General features: G+C 40.6%; 1 protein-coding gene across 2 annotated transcripts in view; it reads right to left on the bottom strand.

Moving 5' to 3' along the window:
- PTBP3 (polypyrimidine tract binding protein 3) overlaps window positions 1-17,724 on the bottom strand; it is a 105,142-nt gene that overhangs the window by 82,763 nt on the left and 4,655 nt on the right. Inside the window, exon 2 of one of the 2 annotated variants that reach the window (XM_054033233.1) lies at window positions 13,623-13,656. The exons of the other annotated variant lie outside the window; for it this stretch is intronic. Coding sequence (XP_053889208.1) covers window positions 13,623-13,656 — 34 coding nt within the window. The remainder of the gene's footprint in view (window positions 1-13,622; window positions 13,657-17,724) is intronic. 2 annotated transcript variants of the gene reach the window in all.

The raw sequence follows: 17,724 nt of genomic DNA, 5'->3' as shown, positions 1-17,724 counted from the left end.
TGGATCTGTGTGCTGGGCTCACCCCAGCCCTCCAATGCAGGGACATCAGAATGGAAGCTGCACTTAAGTGGAGAAACAATCACTCTCTGGAAACTTGCAACACAAAAATGCCACTGGCCAATGGGAAATCACTTTAGAATTGGAAAATCCATGGTGGGAGACAGTGTCATACAAGTATGTATGGCCACTAATTTTCTCCTGCTACTCAGGACTGACTCTCGGCAACTGCGTAGTGGAGGGATTTGCAGCAATGGGGTTCCTAAACTGTGGTGGGGTGGTACAGCCCACACACATTCCTATCTTGGCACAAGCATGCCTTGCCACAGATTACATCAACAGAAAGGAGTGCTTTTCTACAGTTATGAAGCACTGTTGGACCACTGGGGATGCTTCACTGGTATCAATGTGGGCTACTGAGGGAAAGTGCAGGACGTTCGCATCTTTAAGAACATAAGACTGCTCAAAAAGCTGCAATCAGGGACATTTTTGACATTTCAGCATCGCCAATGGTAATCTGTTGGTCAGGAAAAAGTGATTCTGGGGACCCAGCCTACCCCTTGCTTTCCTGGCTCATGAAGCCATATATTGGCCACCTACACAGCACTAAGGAAAGAGTCAACTACCAGCTCAGCAGGTGTAGAACTACTGTTGAATATGCTTTTAGTAGACTGCAGGGATGCTGGCAGAGTTTACTCACTCGATTGGAGCTCAATGAGAAAAATATCCCAGGGGTTACAGCTGTCTGTTGTGTCCTGCATATCATCTGTGAGGAAAAGGGGGCAAAACTGCTGCCACGGTGGAGGGAGGAAGAGCAGCTGTCTGCTATGAACAGCCAAACACAAAAGCCACTACAAGAGCCCAATGTAGAGCTAGGAGGGAGGGAGACTTTGAAAAAGCCCTTAATGTATAGGCACAGCAGTGGTCTGTGCTTCCTGTCATGTCTTTCCCCCACTGCCAACCTTCGTTCTCCGCGCTGTTCACGGCAGCGCTCTCTGTTTCAGGCTCCTCTAAGGTATTCAGGGGATCAGATGGGGCCTTCGCCAAGTATGGCATGCAGCTCTTTGTAAAAGCAGCAGGCATGTGGCTCAACACCAGATTGATTGTTGGTGCCTCTGGCCTTATGGTCTGCCTGGCGAAGTTCCTTGGCTTTCACATGGCACTGCTGCTGATCCTTTTTATACCCCTTTGCGTGCATCCCCAATGCAATCTGCCCATAGATGTCCAAGGTTCTACAGCTGTGCTTGCACAGCCTCTTCTCCCCACAGGCCCAGGAGATCCAATATCTAGTGTCTCCTCCAGGGAGGAGTTCATCCAGTGTGCAGAGCCAGCATGGACATTTGGGCAGCTGCACACAAGGTCTAGCTCCTAAGGATGGAACAGGCATTTCAAAAAACACAGAGGGACTGAAAGGGGAGACTGGCTTCTGGTCTGTTACCCCTGGGGAGTGGGATTTAAAGCATTCTGGAGCAGCTGCTGGAGTCAATACATGTCACGCAGTGGCTATACATGTATTACATTGACCCTAGTAGGTCAACCATGGCTCCACGACATTCAGGGAGATGGTTTTACTATGTTGCTGTAACAGGGCACTTACATTAACCAGAGGCAAATTTGAGTGTGGACACATGTACAAATAGGTTGATGCAAAGCGACTTACCTAGGCCTAACTTTGTAGTTTAGACCTGGCCTACATTAGAAGCTATATTCTTATTTATAACAAACGTGTGTGCACAACAAAATCAGTTTACAATATATTTATGTGTGTGTTCTCCATTTCATGTTTCTGTTAAAATGTACCAGTATGCTGCCTCCTTTTATGTTTGGGGTCCCCAAGTAGGAATATGGAATAAAACAGTCTGTTGACTCATTTGCTGGTAATTCTTTAAGAGTCCTTTCCCCCATCCAGTGACAACATAGCAGTCTGATAAAAACTGCATTGCAAAAGATGCTTTTTTAATAGTGTGAGAATATGCAATCTATTTTATTAAATAATCCAAGGTGCTTTAACACCTTTCCAATATGTACCATCTCTACCAGTTGCTGGGTACGTCAATAGGCACTGTAAAGGAAAACCAGTTTCCAATAAGCCTTAATACCAGTTTAATTATCTGAAAGATTTAATATTTTTAAAAGTTTTTAAATAAAAGCCATTTCACAATTTAACCCATTGGGTCAGACTCAAAATATGCAGTTAAGTAAAATTATCTTAATATATAATTTGCAGTTTTTAATATGGTGAAATGTATTGTTATGTTAACAAAGAAAGCACATACCAAACTTCTTTAGCTTTTCTTAAAGGTGCATGGTTGAAGTTGTTCAAAGCACCCAGAGCCCCAACCACAAGTTGATAGTTGATTCTATGGCATAACAAGAACGGAGAGCACTAAGGATTACTGATAGAGCCAGAGCATAAACTAGGTCAGTGACTTTCAACCAGGAGTCCAGGGCCACCTAGGGGGCTGAAAGCAGGTTTCAGGGGGTCTGCCAAGCAGGGCCAGCGTTAGACTCGCTCAGGGCAGAAAGCCAAAGCCCCATCAGATGGGGCTGGAGCCCTAGGCCCTGAGCCCCGCCACACAGGGCTGAAGCCAAAGCCTGAGCAACGTAGCTTCGTGGGGGCCCCTGTGGCATGGGGCCCCAGGCAATTGCCCTGCTTGCTATCCCTTAACGCCGCCCCTGGCTTTTATAGGCAGAAAACCAGTTGCTGTGGCACAGGTGGGCCGTGGAGATTTTATAGCATATTGGGGTAGGCCTCAGCAAGAAAAAGGTTGAGAAGCCCTGAACTAGGGGAAGCACATGATAGTGTTTTTCCTTTATTTTCTATGTTTGATGCAACGATCTCCGAAAGTTTTAATTTAAGCAAATTCATTTTTAAATTCTTTACTGAAACGGCTCTATTTTGTTCAAATTTTCCAGCTGCAATGGCATTAATAGTTCTATAGCCACCCACTTGTTTAATAATGTTAATTTTAAAATTAGTATTATAGACCACACAAGTGAGACAAGTGTTCAACAAGTTGCACAGTGACTTTTGTTCACGGATGAAATGTATTAAGTTGCAACAGGTAAAAAACATGCTGTTTAAATATAGCAATCAACATTTCTTTTACAAACCAAACCAAGAAAAGAAATTTGGAGGGAGAAAAAAATTAAAACTAGTTTGAACAGTTGATGTCATTTGCACTATAAACTTAAATTTATTTACAAGTCTGATTTTTTTACCTGGGAAAAAATCAGTGACAAATTGATTATACTGAAAAGGTTAATAGAGACACAATTTCTAACTCAAAGAAGTTAAAGTTTTACTTTAACATCTTTGCAATGTACCAAATAATCCTGTGACAAAGTGCAGCCCTCTCCTCCTGTCATCTTGTACAAATGGCTCTAACAAGACCAGTTTGTAGACACAGACACCTAGTTAATTTGTGACCTATGTGTAGTTTACTTGTGTTATCTCAACCACTACCCTCTTCCAGTCCTGTGTAGCAACTCCATTTACAGTGATATACAAACATCATCCCCTTTTGCCAGAGGGAAGAGACCTCTCCATACAGATCTCCCTTTATCCCAGTGGTTTTCAAACTGTGGGTTGCGACCCAGTACTGGATTGTGGAATATAAGGCACTGGGTCGTGGCAGCTCTGGTCAGCACCACCGACCAGGCCGTTAAATGTCCCGTCAGTGGTGCTGCCCGGCTAAGGCAGGCTAGTCCCTACTTGTTCCGACACCGCGCTGTGCCCTGGAAGCGGCCAGCAGCAGGTCCAGCTCCCAGGTGGGCGGGGCCACAGGGCTCCGCGTGCTGCCCCGGCCCACTGGCTCCGCACTCCCATTGTCCAGGAACCAACCAATGGGAGCTGGGGAAGGGTGTGGAAAGAGGCGGTGCCTCCAAGCAAGAGCTATGCAGAGCCACTTGCGCGCTTCCGCCTAGGAGTTGGGCCTACTGTTGGCCGCAGCGCAGTCTGTGGTGCTAGGACAGGCAGGAAGCCTGCCTTAGCACCCCTGCTGCACTGCTGACCAGGAGCCACCTGAGGTAAGCCTATGCCCCAATCCCCTGCCCCAGCCCTGAGCTCCCCCTGAATCCAGAGCACCTTCCTGCACCCCAAACCCCTCATTCCTGGCCCCACCCCAGAGCCTGCTCCCCCAGCCCAGAGCCCTGACCCCCTCCTGCACCCCACCCTGTCCCAGCCCAGAACCCCCCCATTCCTGGCCCCACCCTGAAGCCCTCACCCCAACCCTCTACTCCAGCTCAGAGCCCCTCATCGCCAGCTCCACTGGGTCACATGCATCAATAATTTTCTTCAACTGGGTCGCCAGAAAAAAAGTTTGAAAACCACTGCTTTATCCTGTCTAGCCACTCCCACTCTCTCTCTCATTGCCCCTTATGCATTTCCTTACTCTGCACTTTTCTACTTTTTGCAGTTAATGGGTTAACTAGCTCATTAGCTCGCCCAGCTCACACTGATCTAGTAATTAGCCTCATCTTCCCTCAATCAGGTCCTTCTCCAGAAATTACCTGAATTACAGTGAAGAGAGTGCTGGTTCTCAGCACTCTCATAGATCCTTACATATACCACTATGTACTATGCTTCTGACAAAGTTTCAATACAATTTAAGATGACGTTGATACATTATAATATAGATCAAGCTCAAATATGAACCTACTCCCCACAAACTTTTATACAATTTTAATAGATTCTTACAAATTACTTTTAAATAAAACTTTTGCTTCGGAAGTCACCAAATCTCAGAATTTTAACCTTTTCAGTTGAGTAAGGAAAATAGTTTCTCTAATTCTGCAATGACAGTAAGAATAATAAAGTGAACTCAATTAACTAGAAGTATTAATTGCATTTATCAGAAGCTAGGTGGCTGCATCACTGATAGAGGCCTGCATGGACTCTAGCTTCTGCCATATACATTTAGGAATGCAAAATCTCAGGTCATAGTTCAATAGATGGCAAACTGATACTCCCTATTACAAGCCCTAACTACTATTCTGCTCTACTGCTGAGAAACATATTAAACAAATTTGATCGTGTTTAAAAAAAAAGACGGCGATTTCTGAACTGTGTGGAACATGCTGACCTGTGTCACTTTTCTTTTGTAATATTTGACATTCCAAATAGACTTGCTACACACACTTAAGATTTAACAACATTTCTGGAAAGGAACAGAAAATTTCTACTGTGACAGGAAAAGCCATTCAAAATGTTAGTCTATACAATGAGCTGTCCAGAATTCTACTGCTAATTAGATACAAACCAGCCATTAAAAACAATTCACGCTCATCCATGGCAAAGAGCGTGTTGTCCAATACAAGTTGGATCATCTCCATCAGCTCGTACAGAATCTCAAATTTCACTTACAGAAACAGTCAAGTCTCAAGCCCTCATGGTTGCAAAAACCTTAAAAAAGTGTGTACCGGGTATAACTGATGCTGCATCTGCCAGGCAGTGGGAACTGCTGATTGTTTTCTAAGTTAATAAGAGAACAGCTTCTGCTATTGCACTGCTTGGACTGTAGACTTCCCAGCTGAACAGCAGAGCACATGGATGAACAGCTGTAATGAGCCTTTCCCTGCACTCCTAGATTCCCCAGGATCCTAGTTCCTTCATACTTCCCCTCTCTTAGGCCAGGGCTGTTCTAGCCTCATCTTTCTGCAAGCTGAGATTAATAAATCTAAGGGACTCCCCCATTCTGTTGCCTTGTAGCATTTATCTCACAACTGACCCTAGTTTCTAATTCCCTATATCTGGAGGCAGACTTAAGACTCGGGCTAGGTCTACACTACCACTTCTACTGATCTAACTTATATAGGGTATGAATAAACCACCCCCGAGCGACATAAGTGACACCGACCTAAGGGCCAGTGTGGACAGCACTATGTCGGCAGGAGAGCTTCTCCTGTCAGCATGACTACCGCCAACCGTTGGGGGTGGATTAATTAAGTCGATGGGAGAGTTCTCTCCTGTCGGCTTAGAGTGGCTACACTAAAGAGCTTACAGCAGTGCAGCTGTAAGCTCTCTAGTGTAGCTATAGCCTTAGTTCCTTAGTTCCCAATCCAGGGAAAGATCAAAGAGCCCAAAAGCTCTAATGTACTTCTCGATAAACATGCAGGGAATAAGGCAGAACCCTCAGGAGAGTGCAGAGTGTGAGCATTCAAGAAGCTAGGTTAGGCACCTGGCAACAGGGGAACAGACGATGAGTGACTGTGGTTTTGAAGTGCTTCTGCTGAGATGTACTGGATTTGGTGGAAAAGGGAAGTTAACTGATGTCTCAGACATGAAAGGTGAGTAAGTGGACGGGGTATCTGTGTCAACAAATGGGGCTTGTCAGAGTGTCACTGACTTGATCAGAGTGAAGAGGATAAGAAATAGTGCGTGTGCGTGTCCAGATGAATGTTTGCACACTTAATATGTGCGTGATTTTATAGAGTAGGGATTGTCATTCTCATATGCAATGAAAGGTGAATTAGATTTCTCCCCAAGCTGATAAGCTCTCTACAGTTTTGCCAGACTGATGGTAGTATTATACAATTTTAAAGAGAAAAAAACTAGATATTTCCTATATTTTATTATGGTGAATCAAAAACTCACTGGAACCAAAGACAGCCAAATAAATGCAAAAACCATGGAAACCTACATTTCAGCAGTTATTTCCTCTCTCTCCACAAACTAAATAGCTTTTCTGGATATTCTGCAAGTTTCCCATTGTTTGCCAGTCTCCAATGCTGGCTTTTTTCCTAGTAAATTCACATGAATTCATTACCCTGCTGTATATGATGCAAGGAATATCTACATATTAAACAAAAACACAAAAAAGGTGTCATCTGTAAAAAAAAAGTCATGTTTTCCTCTCTTCTTCCCCCATGACCTTCTGCAACATACTCCAAGGTTAGCATACTGGGAAAAAACAAAAGCAGAAAGGCCTGGATTTTGCAGTTGTTTCTTTAATGTAGTAAGGAAATTAAATAGTTTCTCTAAGACTGATCCGACCAAAACTGGAACAAAAATTGAAAGAAATTTTATTTGAGAAAACAGCCCCACATTCTTTTCAGTAAAAGTCTCCCACTAACTACTACAGAGGCAAAAATAAAATGGAGGGAGTACTAAAGTTATCTTCCATATCTAGTTCTTTGGAGATGTCAACGAGGCTTCCTACTTTGGGGAGATTAACTCCAATAACGTGGGCCTGTAAAGAGCTAGTTGAAAATTGATGGACTATTCTCCCAAATTGGATGTATATCTAGTTGCCAAGTCTGAGCATTTATGCAGCATTATTCTCTAGACTGACTCCAAGTAACAACCTTGCATACCTCTGAGATAGACACATTCCTCAAACATTGCTTTTGGCCTGGTGGAACATGTTTCAAGACTATGAGATAAGAGAGACACCCACAAGGTCATAAAATGTTTGTATATAAGGTTGTATCCACTTACACAAGATGAGCAGAATGTATTTGAACTTTTTTTTTTTTTTTTTTTTTTATAAACTACAGTCTAGAAACAGTAATTAGGAGTCCTCAATCCACACAACCTAGCTTCCCATGGAAGGAAATGTGGCTTAGGAGAAAAGTAGCCATCAGGGCCTGGATCTTTAATTCTTCATATTCAAAATGATTACCAACAATACATTTTTAAGAGAGAGGCATCATTTGAGCCTTTAAGAGAATGATCATTGTAACTCCAGCTTCTTAAATACTAAGTCCACAATCCTACGGTGATTCATGAATAGATTGGTAAAACATTACATAGTTCATTTAATAATCTTGACAAGTTATTCAAACTACTTCTACTTGAAAATAGGAAGCCAATATCAAACAATACAAAAATAGAAAATATTCTGAGCAGCTAATCTGAACAAAGCAAGAGAAATCTGCATAGCTAGAAAAAATGGAACTTGAACAAAGTCTGTGTCATAACTTACTGGTTGGCAGATGGTGAGATGCCACCAACAGAAAAAAGTCAAAGGCAGAGAAGCAGACCTTTTCTTATTTCACTACCATGATAGCCGTTATATTTATTGGACAGTGGCTGTTTGGCCTCATGAACCTGCAAGTGTAATGTTGAGTAATACTCTTTCCTGTAAATTGAAGGAGTTGGGTTTGTAAGTAGACCTGAGCTCTAGTGGTGAGGCTCAGTGGTTCGCTCATCCAGCAGCCTTTTTCAGGCTGCATGCCTTCATTAGGTCTTGGAATATCATTCACAGATCGTAATTACAAATAAATGAAGGTCCATAACTCCCTGCAGTTAAAGTGAACTAAACTTTCTTTTTCCACACATCCTCCTTCCAGGCAAAATACTAGATAGGATTCCTATTACGTGACTACAAAGCACTTTTGAAACTAAACTATTTTTACACTGGTTAAATCATTGAACATAAATCCTGAATGTATTTTTTAAGCTTCCAAATGAATCAAACCAAAAACACCAGTTTTGAATTATATACTTGGGAGGGAGGAGGGAGGGGAGAAGAGCGATAACATGCAGCATCAAAAAGGGTAACAGCTGAAATTTACAATGGCTTGAAGCAAAGTTTGCCTCACTGAAGTAGCACAGGTGGAAGTGAGGGCAGAACTGGACAAGCCAGGCAGCACTGCTGAAAAGGATCTGGGGGTTATAGTGGATCACAATTGACGATGAGTCAACCATGTGATGCAACTGTAAAAAAGGCTAATATTCTGGGTTCTATTAACAGGATTACCATATGTAAAATATGGGATGTAATTGTCCCACTCTACTCAGCAGTGGTGAGGCTTCAACTGGTTTTGGCCACCACACGTTAAGATGTGGATAAATTGAAGAGATTCCAGAGGAGAGCAACAACAAGAATGATAAAAGGTTTAGAAAGCCTGACCTATGAGGAAAGATTAAAAAATTGGGCACGTTTAGTATTGAGAAAAGACGACTGCGTTGGGATGCAAGTCTTCAATATGTTAAGGGCTGTTATAAAGAGGATGGAGATCAACTGTTCTCCATGTTCACTGAAGGTAGATTGTACACACACACACACACACACACTCCACTATAGGTGACATCAGCAGTTCATTCACAGATTGAGGGACTTTGGATCATCTGAGGAGAAACGGCAAAACAGATTTGCCAAAACTGGCATCATCAAGAGAGGACTGAGTGATGGTATAATGAGTAGAGAAGGTACACACAGGTGACTGTTGCTTCCTTGCATATATCCACTCTTGGGACATTGCTCAGGAAAGCTGAAGTGGTGCACTACGTTCTGGTAGAGTGAGTGGTTTTTCTTGATGGAGAAGACACTTCAGAAAGCTCATGGCAGAATTTGACAGAGTCAGAAGCCCAGTGAGATTTGCTGAGATGACATTGGTTGACCCTTAGCTCTTTCAGCATAAGCCACAAGGTCTGGAGAAAGATCTAAAGGGTCTTGTATGGTCCAAGTAAACCACCAGGGCTCTACGAACATCCAAGATATGGAGGTGGTTCCTTAGCCTTACACAAATGGGGCTTTGGAGAAAATATCAGAAAGTTAATGGTTTGGTTTAGAACAGTGTTTCCCAAACTTGGGACGCCACTTGTGTCGGGAAAGCCCCCTGCAGGCAGGGCCGGTTTGTTTACCTGCCGCGTGCGCAAGTCCGGCCGATCGCAGCTCCCACTGGCCGCAGTTCGCCGCTCCAGGCCAGTTAGAGCTGTGGGAAAGGCGGCCAGCACATCCCTCGGCCCACGCCGCTTCCCGCAGCCCCCATTGGCCTGGAGCAGCAAACCGCGGCCAGTGGGAGCCGCAATTGGCTGGACCTGCGGACGTGGCAGGTACACAAACGGCATCCCACGTTTGGGAAACACTGGTTTAGAAGAAAGGCTGACACTACCTTAGGCATAAACTTAGGATGTTGCCTAGGGCAGTGCTTCTCAACCAGAGGTACGCATACCCAGAGGTCTTCCAAGTGGTACATCAACTCATCTAGATATTTGCTTAGTTTTACAACAGGCTACATAAGAAGCACTAGTGAAGACAGTACAAATTAAAATGCCACACAATGACTTATTAATACTGCTCTATATACTATTCACTGAATTGTTTTTATTTTATAATTATATGGTAAAAATAAGTAAGCAATTTTTCCAGTAATAGTGTGCTGTTACACTATTGTATTTTTAGGTCTGATTTTGTAAGCAAGCAGTTTTTAAGTGAGGAGAAACTTGGAGTATGCAAGACAAATCAGACTCCTGAAAGGGACACAGTAGTCTGGAAAGGTTGAGAGCCACTGGCCTAGGGAACACCTTGTCCTTATGAAAGGCCACAGAAGGAGGGTTGGCTAGAAGAGCCTGAAGTTCTGAAACCCTCCTTGCATAAGTAATTGCCACCAAAAACGCCACCTTGTAGCTGGCCAAGAAGTTAACAATTATATTTAGATAATAGAACCTGATAATTGGCAACTCATTTTAAGTGTGGCAGTGGAATAAGCCTTACACCCATACAGATAAAGTCTCTTTAATTACATAGTCTTAGATTGGGATTGGCAAAATCATTTGTTAGTGGTTGCAACCACCAAGGAATCAGAAGCTGGGAGAGCAAAGAAATAACCGAAGTCTTGTTGAGGGACTTGGTATCTTCTGTCTACCCTAGCCAGAGGCGGTAGAGAGGCCAAAGTCTGCCAGTGCCTTCAAAGGGTCTAGTAAAGCTTCGCTGATAGGAAGGGCAAACCATTCCTGGAACAGGTATCTGTAAAGGCATCCAGGAAAGCATGCAGGTTCTCTTGCATAATCTCCACCTGGACACCTAAAAAAGATAACCACCATCTTCATTAGGATCTGAAAAAAACTCGAGTCCTCCGAGAGGCAGCCTAGTCTAGAGTTACCACTTTGTCTAGCAAAGTGGAAGAGACATGAAGAGGAACGTCAGTGCCATGTACATTGTTGGTGCTGGAAGAGTCGGGATAGCTGCAGAGCACGTGAAAAGTGCCAGCCTCGGGTGAATTCCAACATAATCCGTGAGTGCATCAGCAGAGCTGGCAGTGCTGGTATGACTAAAAAGAGTATCAATAGAGCCACAATGGCCACAGAGTGTTAATGGCACTAGTTGTGTTGATGGGGCAAGCAGAGGAATCTACTACACCAAGGAAAGTCAGGGAAGGAAAACAAAGGAGATCCTTCTAATAAAGAAACCTGAGCAGTCCAAGCCTCTCAGCTAAGAGTATCTGTGCCAACAGTGCCGAAACAGACTGAGGAAAGGAAGAAGGATCCAGCACAATCTTGGATCTTTGAAAATCATTGTGCCTAACCCTAAAAAGACTTACATGCCAAAATGTCAAGCCTTGCATACACAAACATGTCTTTAAATGTTTAGAGTCGGTGAGGCAGTCTTAATTTTAATCACAAATCTGTCTACCTATGAATTAGGGCTGTCAAGAGATTAAAAAAAAGTATCACGATTAATCACGCTGTTAAACAATAGAATACCATTTATTTAAATATTTGTGACTTTTCTGCATTTTCAAATATATTGATTTCAATTACAACACAGGATACAAAGTGTACAATACTCACTATATATTTTTATTACAAATATTTGCACTGTAAAAAACGACAAGAAATAGTATTTTTCATTTCACCTAATTCATGATAGAGATTGCACTACAGTACTTGTAAGTTGAACTTGCAAATGTAGAATTATGTACAAAAAAACTGCATTCAAATATAAAATAATGTAAAACTTTAGAGCCTACACGTTCACTCAATCCTACTTCAGCCAATCGTTCAAACAAACAAATTTGGTTACAATTTACAGGAGATAATTCTGCCCGCTCTTGTTTACAATGTCACCTGAAAGTGCCAACAGGAGCTCGCAATGCACTGTTGTAGCTGGCGTTGCAAGATATTTTCTTGCCAGATGCGCTGAAGATTCAAATGTCCCTTCATGCTTCAACCACCATTCCAGGGGACATGCATCCATGCTGATGATGGGTTTTGCTTGATAACAATCCAAAGCAGAATGGACCAACATATGCTCATATTCATCATTTAAGTCAGATGCCACCAGTAAAAGGTTGATTTTCCTTTTTGGTGGTTCGGGTTCTGTAGTTTCCGCATCTGAGTGTTGCTCTTTTAAGACTTCTGAAAGCATGCTCCACACCTCCATCCCTCTCAGATTTTGGAAGGCACTTCAGATTCTTAAACCTTGGGACAAGTTCTGTAGCTATTTTTAGAAATCTCACATTGGTACCTTCTTTGCGTTTTGTCAAATCTGCTGTGAAAAAGTGTTCTTAAAATGAACATGTGCTGGGTCATCATCCGAGATTGCTATAACATGAAATAAATGGCAGAACGCAGGTAAAACAGACATGCAATTCTGCCCCAAAGAGTTTAGTCAAATTTAATTAATGCTTTTTTTTAAAGCAAACGATCATCATCAGCATGGAAGCATGTCCTCTGGAATGGTTCAACGAAGCACGAAGGGCCATACAATGTTTAGCATATCTGGCATGTAAATACCTTGCAACGCCGACTACAAAAGTGCCATGTGAACACCTGTTCTCACTTTCAGGTGACATTGTAAATAAGAAGCAGGCAGCATTATCTCCCATAAATGTAAACAAACTTGCTTGTCTTAGCAATTAGCTGAACAAGAAGTAAGACTGAGTTGACTTGTAGGCTCTAAGGTTTTACACTGTTTTGCTTTTGAGTGCAGTTATGCAACAAAAATCTACATTTGTAAGTTACACTCATGATAAAGAGACTGCACTACAGTACATGTATGAGGTGAACTGAAAAATACTATTTCTTTTACCTTTTTACAGTGCAAATATTGGTAAACAAAAATATTATAAAGTGAGCACTGTATACTTTGTATTCTGTGTTATAGTAGAAATATATTTGAAAATGTAGAAAAATATCCAAAAATATTTAATAAATTTCAATTGGTATCTATTTTTTAACAGTGTGATTAATCTCGATTAATTTTTTTTGAGTTAATCACATGAGTTAACGGCAATTAATCAACAGCCCTAATATGAATCTGGATAAATGTATAACAAGCCAACAACGATAAATATTTACCAGCAAGTCTATCAGATGTATAGTGCCTAGCACAAAGGCTGAGACCTCTCTAGGTACTACCACAATAAAAATAAGTAATTTTTAAATACAATTGTAAGACTCCAGTTTCTTACTACAACATGCACAAAATCTGAATGTAAAGTGGGCTTGAGAACTAGATTCTCAGATAGAAAACATATGTAATGGGCCTTAAACAGAAGTAAAACAATTGACACCAAATGTCCCTGTCCCAGTTATATTTTGTTACATTGGCATTTCTATGTCCCTGGTCCCGAGTGCAGAGTACAAGCTATTACTGCTCTTTATAAACAATAACTATTTGTAACACTAAATTCAATTTCCAGTAAATAAACTTTTTAAAGTTTGGTCAGAAAAAAAACTCATATGGACTTGTAAAGGACAGGAGACTGACTGCTGAACACACAGTTTTTAAAAAAAATATTGAAGGCTGAAATAAAGGTACAGGACCATTGCTAAGACATAAATAGCACAACAATACATGATTGATATGAACATCAATATGGTATCAACAAGAAATAAAAGTGCTATAAATAAAGAGGTAACAAGTGCATATGAAAGGACAGAAAAAGATTCCTACCTTTAAACCGACTGCTATAAGATCTGTAACAACACTGTATGAAAAAAAATGAAGAGAGAAAATGGAAAAAGTTAGAGAGCAAGTTATTGCAAAGGCAGTGATAAATAAGGTTAAAGAAAGAAAGAAAAACATTGTTATAAATTATAAAGGAAAGAATGTGATGAGTTGTGGATTTTTTTTGTTTTATTTTGTTTTTTGCAAAGGAAACTGGATAATCAGTAATGCACAGTATGAAATAAAGCAAAGTTTTAGCTGGTGGGAGCAACAAGTGATAGCAATTCCACTCAGTCACTGTAAAAAGGGCATATACAATTATATACTTTTCCATTTTGACATAATTCTCACACACACACAGAAAAGTAAAAGGAACACTGGACAGTAACATTTATTTCTCCCCTGCCCCTGGAACTACAGGTATATACCAAGTCTATTTTTGTACCCCAAATTTCCACAGTTCTTCAAAACTGAGCTTGTGTGTATGGGTTTTACAGAAATTAGAAAGTTACATTTTAAAAAATCATTTCCTCCCACACATCCAGGAAAATGTCATGAAAGTATGTCAAACTATCAAAAGCATCTCAATTAAATCTGTCCTTTCATACCCTTAACTGCTTCACCAACGCTAGGTTAGGGGTATCAAACTCATTCTGTAGAAAGAATTCAACTTTTTAACTATGGTTTCAGCATTGCCAACCCCAAGTGGCCAAAAATGTTAAATCAGGCCCGCAAAATCATGAAGATTATAAAAAAATGGGGAGGGGGTATTTGCCTTCTGATTTTGAGTCTTTAGGGTTTACATTTATAAGTTTTTCTCTGCAACCACAAGGGTCAGGAATGAACTTTTATAAACGAAAGCTGAGATTCTCACCTAACCACAACTCCAGGACCTGAGGCTTTTAAGAAGATACCAAATATTGCAAGAGTGGCAATAAAATCATGAGAGTTCACAACACTTTGGACTAGGGTATAAATTTAGGAGTATATGCTACTTTCAGTCCCACTGATGTCAATGAAAAATTTGCATAAAGATGGATGGTAGAATATGAGACCTTTATATATTAGATAAAAGTTCAGTCACTATTTCTTCATGTTATCTAGCTTCACTCAGTGGCGAAAATATGCTTACATTTATAACACCTCAACTCTTGCCCTGTCTTCCCTTTCTATTCTCCTTTCTCCATTTTTCAACCACTTCCCTGACTTTCCCTCTATTCCTTTCCCTTCATTTCCTTCCATGCAGCAACTTCCAATTCCCATTCCCAGTGGGAAACACTTCCATACTCTACCCCCATTCTATCCATTTAAATGAACAGCAATAAAATACGTATGGATATGTCTACAGTACAGCAGCTCAGCAACACCACTGCAGCTTTCCTACTGTAACACTGTAGTTTAGATGCTTTCTCCACTGACTGAAGGGATTCTTCCCATCAATGTAGGTAACCCACCTCTCTGAGAGGCTGTAACTAGGTCAATAGAATAATATTTCCGTTGACCTAGCCATGCCTAATCTACTGTACATCACACAGGGCGGTAAATTTTTTACACCCTGAGCTATGTAAGTAGGTCAAGCTAAGTTTTAGGTGTAGATCAGGCCTTAATATTGGTATTAGTACCATCTCTAAGCTTTAGAGTTCTCAACACCCCCAATGAAATGAATAGAGGGCAAAGGAGTCACCACCTCTCCAATTCATTGTTTCAAGCAATTGGAGTCTCAAGAAGACAATAGTGAATCAATACACTCTGTTTATATTTGAGAAGTTTTCCTCACAACCATAAAGCCTAGAATCTTACTATTTTATTTAAATGAATGCTTTCAGTCTGCAGATTCTGTAGTCCAGCTTTTTTCCAAACTGTATTTTCCTTTTTTTTTTTTTTTTTTTTTTTTTTTTAAAAACATGCTCACCCCACTCCTCCCCAAAAGGCACTAATGTTCTAAAAGGCTGCACAGAAAGTTTAAGTTTTGGTAACTGTATGGAGATAAAGACTATCTAGTATTTTAATAAGGTAGTTTTAACCTAAACAGAGTTATTAAAATAATGTTTTAATATATATAAGCTAATATTAAAAAGTCAATTTTCTAAAAGAAAAAAAGGGATCTAGTGCATATGTATGCACATGGAACTTTGGATCAAACTAAAAACTTTCTAACCTTTTTATCCATGTGGGTATTAAATACATCATGCCCACTTCTGTATTTGTTTAAGATACATATTGAAACATACCAATTTCTGCAGAAACCCTTGCCATAAGTGTATATTGTGTGTATGACATAGCATTATAAAGTGGTCTTGCTACTAGTTCTACATTTAAAAAATTCTGTAGAAAATAGAAATTTGTAAAGAGGCCGTTGCAAAAAAGAGTTTGAATGCTTTACTTTGCAACCTTAACATACCCAAGAAACCAAAACTTTCCTTCTTAGTGAATATACATTGAGAACAGTCTAATCACATAATCATCATCTAGTCCTTCCACAGGTCCCCAACCTCACTTGGTAAACATATCCCCCACTGTGCAGTGAATGAAGTAGGCAACTGACCAAGGGAAGGATTCTACAGATCCATGCCAGATTCTCATCTAAATGCTGTCTGCAATTATAAGACTAAAATTGGAGTAAAGCTATTGACTTCAAACTATTTAAATCTTAATTTTTACACTGATATAAGAATTGGACCATTAGCACACCGGCTGATGTGTCATATGGGGATCCACAGTACCCTAGCACATTCAACCTGCAGCTGAGAGGATATAATATCACTTGCCTGTGGGATATTCTAATGTGGGTCTCAATCTCTCTTGTTGAAGCTGTTCCAGTTTGTATAAATTATTATATTATTAAATTGTGCCAGAGAAAGAGACTGACTCTTTAGTTCCATGGGTAGGGCAGACACACCTGAGGTAACAAATACATATATCCAAATATCAAGGAGAAGAGTGAATTGAACCAGGTTCTCCCACATCCTGGGTGTTAAGATATTCAAACGAGGGTTTATAAGGAAACTCTGCCCCAGATCCTTATGAGAAGCAGAAGATCAGTTCTGTATAGCTCTCTCCTACAGCCTAAGGGGAAGAGCTGTATTTCATGTTCCTCACAAGACCATCCTGCAACTGACCACCAACGAAATGAAGACAATGAAGGGGTTACCAATCAATGATCCCTTAGAAAGAATCCTGCTTTGGGAATAGACCAGAAAATCCAACAACTTTGCCGCTCCTATCTGAATGTTATACTAGTTTTGGATCATCACTCTTGTGACTATGTACACTGCACATATAAAAAGTTAGTAATGCTTTGGTTAAATTGTGGGGTCTTAGTAGTATTATTGATGATACCATAGACTTGGACAATTGTATGAACACTTTTTTTTTTTTAAACACACTAAAGCTGTGTTCTTTTGATCCAGTTGTCCTCCCTAACCAGTCTAAATTCCATTGTGTATGCATCATGGCTTTGAATGAATAAGCATGGCAGAAAGTTGACGTGACATGAAGTGCTATGACTAAGAAAACTCATCTCAGAGCAGTCAGATAGATCAACGGTTACACCATTGACTTATGGATGAGTGTTCAGTCCACCAGCTTTTGGGATGGAAGTTTGGGGAAAACTGGATTAACAGTAGTAACCAAGGAAATGGTTCTTTTTCCCTTCATCCTGATGTCCTGGCTACTACACCACTTGTGTTGAAAATGATTTTATTTGCATGCTCATTAAAACGCACACTCATTTTCACATGTTCAGGATTTTAAAAACAAAACAAAAATTTTCAGGTGTTGTGAAAAATTACGCTTGTGCAACACAAGAGCACCCAAAACAGAATAATGAACATTTAAACAACGTTTTATTAGTTCTCAATGACCCATGCTCTAAAAACATTTAGCTGTGATATATGTCAGAGGGGACCTTTCATAGCGTGGGAAAGAGTATTGAGGGACACTTCTGCATCTATAACCACACCTTTTGAGATTGAAAGAGACCATTATGAACATTATGTTGTACAGAATCAATTTCCTGAGCTATATTTTTCAAATACTCAAGAGTTAAACTATTAGCTTCTTTCCTTCTCAGTACAAGCTGAAGGCTCTATAAGACTGATCACCTGCA

This window comes from Malaclemys terrapin, chromosome 6, assembly GCF_027887155.1.
Source record: "Malaclemys terrapin pileata isolate rMalTer1 chromosome 6, rMalTer1.hap1, whole genome shotgun sequence".
NCBI classification, from domain to species: domain Eukaryota; kingdom Metazoa; phylum Chordata; order Testudines; family Emydidae; genus Malaclemys; species Malaclemys terrapin.
The sequence above is the reverse complement of the archived record's forward strand: the minus strand, read 5'-3'. Positions and strand labels throughout refer to the sequence as shown.